General features: G+C 39.7%; 1 protein-coding gene across 3 annotated transcripts in view; it reads left to right on the top strand.

The window, feature by feature from the left end:
- The window catches only part of GOLGA1 (golgin A1), a 46,202-nt gene that overhangs the window by 6,347 nt on the left and 27,585 nt on the right, over positions 1-12,270 (top strand). For all 3 annotated transcript variants that reach the window (XM_026513952.4, XM_026513953.4, XM_057313753.1), the window contains exons 4-10: positions 415-505; positions 2,760-2,834; positions 3,767-3,864; positions 5,242-5,274; positions 7,773-7,901; positions 8,223-8,392; positions 8,874-8,985. In XM_026513952.4, coding sequence (XP_026369737.3) covers positions 415-505; positions 2,760-2,834; positions 3,767-3,864; positions 5,242-5,274; positions 7,773-7,901; positions 8,223-8,392; positions 8,874-8,985 — 708 coding nt within the window. The remainder of the gene's footprint in view (positions 1-414; positions 506-2,759; positions 2,835-3,766; positions 3,865-5,241; positions 5,275-7,772; positions 7,902-8,222; positions 8,393-8,873; positions 8,986-12,270) is intronic.

Below are 12,270 nucleotides of genomic sequence, written 5' to 3'. Positions count from 1 at the left end.
TGACCCCTTGTTAAAGAACCTGCCCCCCTTCTCCCAGGACTTTACCTTTGGAAAAATAAAGTGATTTCTTTTTTTATCACTGAAAATATATTCTTTGTATTATATACTTGGGGTGATATGATCATAATGGATTTGTTTACCACTATTTATTCTAGTACCGTGTACACACACACACACACACCCCGTTTGTCTGTTTAGCATCTCCTACCTTCTCCACATGGTGGAAGGGGGTAGTGTTGCTCCTGCTTTACAGGTAGAGAAGCTAGGACCCAGGTATATTAAGAAGCTCCTCAGTGATCATAAAGTATAATGAATCCTGAAACAAGAGTTGTTGCTTTCTGGTTCAGTACTGGGGTCTCACACTGCTGACAACCCATGTATGAATATGACCTCTTCTTGTCTGTATTTCAACAGGCTTCTGATGGAAGCAGCTCTAGAGAAGATCTTTCATCCCAGCTCTTGAGAAGGAATGAACAGATACGGAAATTAGAAGCCAGACTTTCTGGTATGTCCAAGAATTCATAAAAAGCAAGCAAAGAAAACTTGCCTTGGCTGACCCTCTGTCTATATTAAATAGCCATATAGTATAACCTTGTGGTTATATTGACATATATTGACGTATTTCTTAGTGAAAATGGAGCAATTTGTACCCTTTTTGTTCCTCCCTTTTGTTAGTGTACTGAATAGTGTAAATTCAAAACCGAGTTTTAAAGTTAAAAAAAAAAAAACAACAACTTAGGTTTTTCTGCTCCTGAGGTTTCTAGCAATGGATATAAAAGGTATTAAAAGTATATGTAGACTAGATTTGACAATCTTTCACCCGTTAGCATAGCTTTCAGGTGGAGAAGGGTAGAGGATAGTATTTGTAGAGAATGGCCAACAGACCAATTCTTCAGCACCAGAGAGGGTTTGGTGCTATGTTACCACTTGCTACAGCTACATATCACCTGTGTAAGTGTCCTTCTGGGTCTTTAGACCACTTTCCAACGATATTCAACACCTGTATGGAAGCCGTAACTCTCATTATGTCTTTTGTGTGTAGTTTACAATTTACACAACTTCCATTATATCCTTTGCCTGAGCAGGGCATGTTTGTGATAGAGTTGTGAGTTCTTATTTTGGTTTCTGCCAGTAGATACATTTTGAAAGTTTCATCCTGTGAAGTGGTCAGTGGCTTCTGTGTTTTTTTGTCCCTTGGCCTTATGCACATTTTATTGGAGCGAGAGCAGTAGACTACAAAATTCACCAAATTGTATGCGAAATATTTGTGTTTGTGAGGTTACCAAAGGTCTGTAGTATAGCCCACAGCTCCCAGTTGGTCCATTATCTCCTTTTGTCCTCACTATAGCCTTACTAGGCTTAGCGAGGTTAAGGTCACACAAGTAGTAGGTGGTGGAGCTGGGATCCAAACCCAGATTTGCTAGCTAGGGTCCATACTCTTAACTACAGTCTTCTTTAAATTCAGCTGTTACAATCCTATTATGGCTACTTGTAAATAATAATCAGGAACAGGTGAAATAACTTTACATTTGTTTAATGTTGGGGAGAAAGCTGTGAAATACTACGTGCCTTCCCTGATACAAACGAAAGAGTCGTTTGGGCTTGACTGAAATTAGAGAAGGGACAGGGCGGAGAACAGACACTTACAAAGCCCAGTTATGTCCTGGGTATCTTCCTCCAGGTTCCGTATGAACAGCAGCAGCAGCAGCTCCCTCCTACCGAACCTCTTACTGAAGTGTGTCAGGTGCTTCTGGCATAGAAAACACCTACTTTGTTATCTAATTAGGACACATAAAACACCTGGTTTACTAAGTGCATCTGAGGCCATTACAATTAATACCATCATTTGATAAGTAAAGAAACTAATACTTAGGATCAATAATTTGCTTACGGGGGCGCCTGGGTGGCTCAGTCGTTAAGCGGCTGTCTTTGGCTCAGGGCGTGATCCCAGAGTCCTGGGATCGAGCCCCACATCAGGCTCCTCTGCTGGGAGCCTGGTTCTTCCTCTCCCACTCCCCCTGCTTGTGTTCCCTCTCTCTCTCTCTGTCAAATAAATAAATAAATAAATAAAATAGAATAAAATAAAATAAAATAAATAAAATCTTTAAAAAAATTAAAAAAAATAATAATTTGCTTACGGTCTCTCAGCTACAGACTGACAGAGCTGGGATTGGCCCAAGCCTACCTACTTTTCCACGATACCATACTATCTTCTTTGGCCACCTATGTAATTAATTCTCACTTTCACCTTTAGTATGGCATAGGAAGCTCAGTTCCCATGTAGAAAAAAAGCTGACTTTTCTAGAGAATTAAGTACTTTCACGGTAAAGACCACCCTGTGGTCAGGTGTGTGCCCTTGCCCCAACCACTGTTAACTCAGTTGTATGGACTGTGAGCTGTTCAGTGAGTTCCCTTTGCCCTATCCTATTGCTAATACTTTAAGGGGAAGTAAAAACTGAGGTTTGAAATTGACGAGCAGGGCATTTCTGATGACCAGACCAGGCCCAATTCTTGCTTTCTATCCAGGCTAAACCAATCTGCCTGTTTGTATTCACCATTTACACCGTGGATGGTTTGTACTATACCTGTTTGCCTGTGTTGTTCATCGTTACTGGGAGGCTGTCTGCCTAGCTTTCCTTAACAGCAGTGGTTTTCGGGTTGAGAAAATCATCATCATTTTCACTCATTTTTTTGTTTAATTAACTTCCTTTCCTGATGTTTGTCCATTCCTGGTATGTGCGTCACCCTCCTCACCCAAGACTATGCTGAACAGGTCCGAAACTTGCAGAAGATAAAAGAGAAGCTTGAAATTGCGTTAGAAAAACACCAGGATTGTACGTATTTTTTTCCTGCTTTTTTTCAATCTTTTCAGGGTTTAGTTTTTTTTAATGAAACAAAAGTGTATGGTTAAGTTTGTCCTTCATCATAGCTCAAATCTTTGAAAGTGTACTTCCTAATCAGGGTGATAAAACATTTGTCTGAAATTTATAACCATACAATTCCTATTTATGTTGTGTTACGGGCATGCTTCTTAGGAGAAGGTCATTATGTGCATCAGCTTGTCTTCATCCAGTTGACCAGTTTATTGGCTGCCCTTAGAGTTTAGTAAAACCATGTGCCTGGCCCTTAGACCTAGATTAGGAGCCTGGTTCTAGCTGTAGCTTCATGCTGCTGCATTCAGAATGGGGGGAAGTCTTTAGCTGTCTTCACTCCTGCAGCAATAGAACATACATTTTCTTTAGTCTGTCGTAACTCGTATGTTCTCTTTTGGATTCAATCCAAGAAAGATGCTAAAGAAGTAGAAAGTTACTTTCTGTTGATACAATATATACTAAAAAAATTGTAAAGGAAAACAAAGTGAAAGAAAGGTTTTTTGTTTTGCCTAGTTTTGGTTTTTATTTTTAATTCTGATAAAGTGGTAGTAACCATCACTTAGCAACAGCAGTAGCATCTTCTAGCAACCTACCTAACTCATGTTCTGTCATTGTACCATTGAAAAAGTTATCTTTTGGCATCTTTCTAAATGTATATACTTGCTTATTACCAAAACAGAACAAGAGAAAGCAAAAAAACAACTGTGGTCTATTATTAAGCCCAAAAGATTCTGGGAAAGTTGAAACGGATCAGTTTTTTCCCAGTCTCATTATCCACTTATGTGACCTTGATCTTTTTTGTTAGGTGACAATTGTAAAGTAATCACATGGGCTATTTGTCATGCCGTTTCTGAAATATTTCCATATCTCAAATAGAGCCTCTTTGTTAACAGCTTCCATGCGGAAATTTCAAGAGCAGAATGAGACATTCCAAGCCAACAGAGCCAAAATGGCAGAAGGACTGGCTTTGGCATTAGCCAGAAAGGACCAGGTATTTTATATGTGACGCCCACGACTGGTGGAAAGATTTCACTTAGTGACATGATTTCAAAAATCATGACATAAACCTGGTAGAAAATATTTACAGCCTAGGAGAAAAGGAATGCTATAATTTACAGTTGTAATCATGAAATGCATCCAGAATATGAGAATATCATTCTGTCATTCTGTGAAGCTTTGTAACAGGGAGAAGGGAAATCATGTGTCCTAACCTGGTGGCATATCCCAAGAGAAGGACAACGGTGTCTGTCCTCTAAAAACCTGTCTCAAGGCCTAGACCCCAAGTATTTGCCTCTTAGAGTGGAGAATGCTGTCACGCTAGCCAGTTTCTGTGATCTACATAGTTCTTAAAATCTCTGTGCCCCAGTGTCTTCAACCCCAGTGAGTTAGACAGAAAGGAACTCCTGTCATCTCACTAAAACCATCCATTGACAGATCTTGAATGAATAACAGTAAGAAAGGAAAATAGTACTATTACTAGCTATTACAATAATTATGAAGTATATTTCATTCGATGGCATTTTAAATTTAAGAAAAACATCAAGATATTATGATAATCTTGATTTATTAAGACAGGGTCAATTTATTATGTTTCACTTAAAATATATAATTCATCTACCGTAGGTGGGTGGCTGGGTGGGTGGGTGGTTGGTTTTAAAGTGAGTATTTTAAAGTGAGTATTAGGACATTTGCTAGCCAGAAAAAAAACATTATTCACCAATACTTAATGGATAACTACGGTATAAATGTATATAAATGAAGATATCATCTAAAATTGGTGGATTCTGATTGTAGGCACTTGGAATGTAGCTTTTTGTACCGATGGTTATTTTTCCTCCTGTTCTATGATTTGTGAATAAGGGGCATAATCCTTTTTCCTTTAAGTTATACCAGACGGCGTAAAGCATGTTGGTAAAATAAGAAGGAAAATAATTATCAGGGGCTGATGAAGACTGTCCCTCTCACCTTGATTAAATTAATTTCTAAATATCAATTACAGAGTTACCAACTCAGTAATTACCAGTTACTCACTCCCAAGAAATAATGATAGTATTCGTGGAAAAACACTCAGGAATAAAGTGAAAAGCTGCATCAGAACACCACATTACAGCTCTGTTGGGCGCTCTACTTAGTAAACATCTGCGGGTTTATATTTGTGTCCTAGAATTTTTTATAAAATTCAGTTTCTTCTCCTTTTAGGACTCTTGGTTCTCTTAATACCGAGCCAACTTTATGGGGTTTTTTATTTGCTGTTTTGGTTGGTTGCTTGCTTGCTTTGCAGGGGAAGTTAGGTTGTTTTGTTTTCTGAAAATCTTATGTTACTGATACTCTTTCCTGGAAACTGTACTTTTTTGTTGTTTTGTTTTAGGAATGGTCAGAAAAAATGGATCAACTTGAAAAGGTTAGTTCATCTTTTATTTTTATCTCGGTCTGAACGTCAGCGTCTCCTCAGGGCTTGGAAAATGGCCTCTGCAGTACCTAGTGTGCTGAGCGCTCTACCGCCGCTTAGACTTAGGCTGCTGGTTGATTCGACACCAGCTTGAAAGGCTCATGTGGTCCCCTTTCTGGAGGGGCGTGCTGGATATCTTTTGTTTGCTCCTCCCAATATCCTCTGCACCCCTCTCTCACCTTTCTCTGTGTCCCTGGAGGCTGATGGAAATCGCATCAGCCTGGCTCCATTGCCCTCTGGTTTCCAGCTGGGTTCTGCCAGCGGGGAGCTCTAGAGGAACTGGGGGTGAAAGAAGCGTGTGGTCGGGATTTATTCCTCCAGCCTTCTCCAGGTGGAATCCCTTCAGGTTAGTTGTATCCCATGGCCAAAGGTCACAGCTTCAGTTGGATATTCCTGGGTTTCTCGTAACCTCTACATCCCTTTGCCCCTTCATACCCAACTGTTACGAGCACATTAGCCTTGTGCTTTCTTACCCACCCACAGCTTTGAAAAGTCCCTTTATTAAACTCTTCTCAAAATACCCAATTCGAGACTGCCATCTGTTTCCTGCTGGGGCCCTAATTGGCACTGTGGTAATGTTAGGAATACTTTTTGAGGAGGCAGTGGGGAAGGAGGGCATTTTTCAAGGCTCAGCACTGAGCAGATAAGAGCACTTCTTGGCTAAACACAGACGAGGAAAATTGATTACTCTAGCACCATAGCTTGTGTAACACTGTGTAGGTGCTTAATGTAATGTATTCCTGGCTCCCAGACATGAACAGGAAGACGAAATTTCAGGCCTATAGTTAGAAAAACATTTTAATTTAAAAGTCAGCTCCCTCAGCCCAAATTATATGCTGCTACCTAATTCATTTTTCTTTTCATCAAATACTCCTAAATTACTCTTCATGGTAGAAAAATTATTTCTTAGATTGATATATTCAGTCGCAAAATCTATTTACTGTTTGGGCACCTGGGTGGCTCAGTCGATTAAGTATCTGCCTTCGGCTCAGGTCGAGATCCCAGGATCCTAGGATCGAGTCCTGCATCGGGCTCCCTGCTCCACAGGGAGCCTACTTCTCCTTTTGCCTCTCTTTGTCTCTCTCTGTCTCTCAGGAATAAATAAAGTCTTTTTAAAAAATGAAATAATATAACTCATTTTATATATATATATATATACACACACACACACACACATATATATATATATATATATATACATATATAATGTGTTCATTTTATTAAGCAAATGAGTTTTATTGTTGCTGCATTTTTGGGATAAAACTCCAAGTTAAACCAGAAGTCTCTGTGTGTTCTGTAGAAATCTGATTATCAATTTATCAGTTAAAGAATGCTTGAACATACTCATGTAAGGAAAGAATTACAGAAAAGTCAAGCTATCTCCCAAAGAAACTTGTGCTGAAAAAATCTGAACATGGTGTTAATGATGGTCTTCTTAAATATAGAGGTATGGGTTAGGTTAAAGTTTTCTTTTCTTAAAAGAAACTCTTAGGTTGTAGTAAATTCTCATTGAATTCTTTTTTATGTATCTTTTAAAATTATGGTAAAGGATACATACAGGACTGAACTAAATAAAACCTACTTCAGTGCACTAAGGCAATCCCTACGCCCACTCCCCTGCCCAAAGAGGGACTGGGAAATATTTTAGACCCAGAAGAGCAATGAGACATCTATGTAGGTCTTTGAAGCCGCTGTAATTTTTGGAAATGTTATTTTTAGACTGTTTTGATTTCTTTTCAATCAGGAATTGGAAACTGCAGCCGCAGGGTTTGTCCTGAAGAGAATCTATCTTGGGAAGCTGTCATTTAGTAAATTGTAACCTGCTGACACCAGTCATGTCTAATTTTTGTTGACTTCCTAACTGAAATTGCTAACTGACATCAGTTCTACTTAAATGCATCGAATTTTCTCAGGGTACTCTGTCTTACCCCAGTTATGCATGTTGTTCAGTTCAGTATGTCACTGAGAACAGACATGTAAAATGAATGGCTGCAATTTCTAATCAAACTTCGGAACTTTAAAGTGTCAAGTAATTGTTGCCCTTCTTCCCCTTATTCGTAGCTATATCATTTAAAACACGTTTATTTTGAACTTAAAGAGAGTTAGATAATGCTGTATCGGTCATACCACCGTAAAGCTTCCTGTTACGTATTATTGTCTGCTGACAAGAGAGTTTTTTAAAGATTGTCCTTTATTAAGAAATCTGCTGGGGGCACCAGGCTGGCTCAGTCGGTGGAGCGAGCAGCCCTTGATCTCATGGTCGTGAGTTCGAGCCCCACGTTGCAGGGAGAGATTACTTAAAAATAAAACTTTAAGAAGTTTTAAAAAGAATTCTGCTGAATAAAAATTAAAACTTTGTGTAGATTTTTTTTAAAAAAAGCATTCTGCTTACATAATATGGATTTGTGGTGTCTTCGTTGCCTGAGATGATGTCTTCTTCCTCCAAATAGGAGAAAAGGTTTCTGGCAGCTCAGTTGCAGGAAATGAAGAACCAGAGTTTGAATCTTTTCCAAAGGAGGGATGAAATGGATGAACTAGAGGGCTTCCAGCAACAGGAACTAAGTAAAGTAAAGCACATGGTGCGCAATTTTGTTTTCGTAGCTACGTGCTGTATAGATGATTCATTACTTTGATGTTACTAGTCATCACTGTCTGATTGCTGATGAACATACCCTAGTAGTCTTTGATATTAATCATACGTGTATGTTTTTCGATTTATCAAAGTGGGAAAGTTCTGTTTGGAATGTGCTTCCTTTTCCTTTTCTTTCTGATTTACTACCAGGCCCCTTATAAGCTCACAAAATTGTTATGAAAGTTTGGCTTGTCGGTCCATATTTTTAAAAATGGGTCTCAGTACTATTTCTTAGTAGTGGCCCAGTGAAACTTTGTCTTTGTATCAGCTTTTAAAAAAAGAAGAAAGTCTGGGGAAAATGGAGCAAGAGTTGGAGGCACGAACCAGAGAACTTAGTCACACCCAGGAGGAGTTGATGACCTCCAGTCAGATATCATCAGACTTGAGCCAGAAGCTAGAAGAATTGCAGAGACACTGCTCAGCGCTGGAAGAACAGAGGTTCTTGCTTGGTCTGTGGGGCCCATGGGAAGCGGTGTTAGTGTAGCTCTGGCTGTATAGCTCACCTGCCTTCCCCACTGCTCTTTGCAACACTTTCTGATCTCAGTTCTGGCAAAGGCTTCTAGACTGTCCTTACCTGTCCAGGGCTCGAGACCCTCTACCCCTAACACCCAACACCCTCCCTCCCCTTCACCTGCCGAAGCTCAGCTTCCAAGCCTGCCAGGTGATTCAGATATGTTTTTGTTTCTGAGCTATTGGGTAACCAAAGGCAGATCACGATTTTTTGCTTAAAACTGGGTGGAATTTTTCTCTTTGGGCTTCTACTTCAGAAAGAGCTAAGGAGTCTTCTCCATTGATAATCTTCACATGGCTAACATTTGCAACCTTGACATATAAAGAACCATCTGTATTTTTCCTGTAGAAGAGTGTCTCTTAGATGAGATTTCCAAATGTGTTTCTTGTCTGCTTTCTTTCAATGAAGAGATCGTGTGACAGCTTCAAAAACAGGAGCAGAAAATAAGATCTCAGCCCTGGAGCAAAAGGAACAAGAGCTCCAAGCGTTCATTCAGCAGCTTTCCATGGATTTGCAGAAGGTGAGTAGAGTCCTAGGAGTGGATCCAGGATTCATGAATGGGGTAGAAACTAAGTCCGTCAGTAATTTCTGTCGCAGGGTAGCTGCTGAAACTTCTGTTTCTCATGCAGAGTGTGTGGCCCTAGTTCCTGGTCTAGCCAGGCTGTATTCTCATGGGAGTGGCCACACAGCTGAGCAGAAGAGGTGAGGATTGTCCTGGCAGGAAGTCTCAGAGCACACCATTTGGTCTGCTCACATTTGCCTTTAAGTACTACGTGGCGGATCTTGAGCATAAGAAAATGTAACAGTCATGGTTAATGTGGCCTAATCCGGTTTGTTCCAAATAATAATCCTTATAATTCATTTGTTCACTTGGCCAACGTGCATTTATTGCCCTCCTGTTATAGGTCTGTGCTAAGTTTTGAAACTATAAAGAAGAATAAAAAATATTATTATTGACTATGGACTAGTGTTTCTCTGTGGTAGGTTTCTTCTCACCATTTTGAATAGAACATTTGTATTGTATGATTGTCCCTCGCACTGCAGGACACTCAGCTTTCCTGGCCCCTGGGTTCTTAGTGCCAGTAACATCCTTCAGGCATGGACAGTCCCACTTTTCCCATCATATGGAAAAACCACCCTGGCGGGTGGTATGACCAACTTTATCCTCATCCCTGGAGAACTGCTAATCTCAAGTGCAGCAGAGACTTACAGCATCATTACAGTAGAGTAAGATTTGTGTGAATTCCTTCTAGGTATTAGCATACCTACAGATGCCCAGATGGAAACTAAGAGAAGTTATATACCTCATTCAGAGTTCAGCAGTGAGTGACAAAGCTGGATTCTAACCCAAGTCTTAGTCCAAAACTCATGCTTGTCCTACTGGACTGTGTTGCCTCCCAACAAGGGTCACCCAGTAAATAGATCTCACATATATGAATGACTGTGATACAAGGTCTCTCCCCTCAGTGAACTGAAGATCTAGACACAGTGTTTTCTCAGAGGCTTACAGTTTCATTATAGAACTCAAACCTCCTGTGACCATAAGAAAACAAATTCTCAACCCAACAAAACCCAAACAAGTGAAATAGATTTTGTAATGGAAAAGATATGCCCTCGGGAGAGTGTGCTTTTCCAGCACAGGAGTGAAGGAACTCTTCCTGAAGGAACTGGAATTTCAGAGATGGGTAGGACAGCAGGAGGCAGAGAAAGCAGAAGGGCACAGAATACATAGGGGTGGGGGAGATAACCTACATAAAATTTTGGGATTCAAGGAACCCTTTGATATCAATTAGAACCATCTAACTATTGCATAATTGGAAAAAGTAGTTTTCTAGACTAGTTATACTAAAAAGTTCCCTCATTCATTCTAAAAATATGATCGGAGCCTTCCTGTGTGCCAGGCTCAGTGCTCTGTGCCAGGCGTTAGAAATACTGTGGTGAGCAAAAACAGATACCGCCCTTGCCTTTGTGGAACTTCTAGTCTAGAGGGGAAGTCATATCAATCAGTAATCACATAAATATGTAATTGCAAACTGTGGTACGTGCTGTGAAGGGAAACTACGTGCTGTGTGGGATCCTTTAATGGCATCAGATCTGATCTAGCCTTGGAGTCAGAGAACACTCCCCTTGAGGAAGTAACATTTGAGCTGTGGAGGGGGAGGGGCAGTGGGAGAGAATTTTAAGCAAGAACAGTGGACAGTATGAACCATAAACGCAAAAACCTTGAGGCAGTAGAAGGATGAGCACATTCAGGGAACTGGAAGAGAGGAACACTGAGTTAGAGAAGAATGGATTGGTGGAGGAGGAAACGTTGAATGGGTTTCCAGTTAGGAAGCTCTTGTACCTGTCCAGGCATAAGATGGTGGCTTGGACAAGAGTGGTGGTGAAGGTAATGGGGAGGTAGACAGATTTATGAAATCATTTGCTAATGTAGTGGATGTAGGAGGGGAGTAAGAGAAAAGGAAGTTTTGGTGATTTTTGGATTGATCAACCGAGTAGCTGATGGTGTCAATCATTGGGCTAAGAGCACCAGAGGAAGGACAGTTTTATCACGAAGATCATGAGTTTGGAGTCAGTTTTTTTGTTGTCCTTATCATTATTGAGTAGATGTAACATTTATTAATTTAAGTAAGGTAAAGAGTGTAACAAGGCAGTGAACCCCTATGTATCTAACCCACAGGTTAAAAAGAATAATATGCTTATCTTTGAGGTTCCCCGTGTGCCATTCACTGTTCATCCCATTTCTTTTTCTTTTATAAGGAATCTAGAAACTGTTCCATTTCCTTTTTTTTTCTTGCTTTATAATTTTACTATTATTTTATCCCTAAACAGTATGTATCTTCTGTTGTTTTTCATGCTTTTTAAAAATTATATAAATTAGGCTGTAGGTATTCTTCTAAAACTTGGCTTTTGGTGCTCAACATCGTATTTCTAAAACACATGCGTATGGATCATGAAGCTATAATTTGTTCTTTTCTCAACTATATAGTATGAAGTTACCAAAGTTTATCCATCCTATGGACCATCCACATTGGGGTGTTTCTGGTCTTTTACTATCACGAACAAGGCTGCCGTGAACTTTCGTCTACCTGTGCAAGTTACTCTAGGGTATATTTAAGACGTGGAAAGGTTTGGGGTGCCTGGCTGGCTCAGTTGGCAGTGTGCACGACTGAGATTTCGGGGTTGTGAGTTCAAGCACCCCATTGGTTGTAGAGATTACTTAAAAATAAAATCTTAAAAACAATTTTGTACTTTTTCAACTTTTCTGGATAATGCCTCGTATTTTCCATAGTAGTTGCAGTGATTCACACAGTCCCACCAGCCATGTCTAAGAGCTTGCTTGGCTGGTTCTGCTTCCTTGCCAACATGGTATATTATCAGACATTTATTTTTTGCCAGTCTAGTAAATATGAAATATTTTCTCAGCATGACTTTAATTTGCTTTCCTCAGATTTTACTAAGAAGTAGCACTGTCTTTTCATGCTTATTGGTCATTATTGTTCTTCTGTGAAGTACTCGTTCAATTCTTTTGCCCATTCTTCTACTGCACTCTTTTTCTCCTTGATTTTATAGGATTCTTTATATATGTCCTGGCTGCCATGCTCCCTTGTCAGTTATGTGGGTTGCAAATGTCTTCTCCCAATTTTTGCCTTGTCTTCACACCCTTTATGGTCTCTTCTGATGAAAATATGCTCTTAATTTTAGTATAGTTGAATTTATTATTTTCATTTAAGTTCACACTTTTGCCTTTTCATTTTTATTTATTTACTCATTAAAAAATGGGTCCCCCTTCAATGGGATTTCC

The sequence above is a fragment of the Ursus arctos genome, unplaced genomic scaffold (genome assembly GCF_023065955.2).
Source record: "Ursus arctos isolate Adak ecotype North America unplaced genomic scaffold, UrsArc2.0 scaffold_18, whole genome shotgun sequence".
Lineage (NCBI taxonomy): Eukaryota > Metazoa > Chordata > Mammalia > Carnivora > Ursidae > Ursus > Ursus arctos.
The sequence above is the reverse complement of the archived record's forward strand: the minus strand, read 5'-3'. Positions and strand labels throughout refer to the sequence as shown.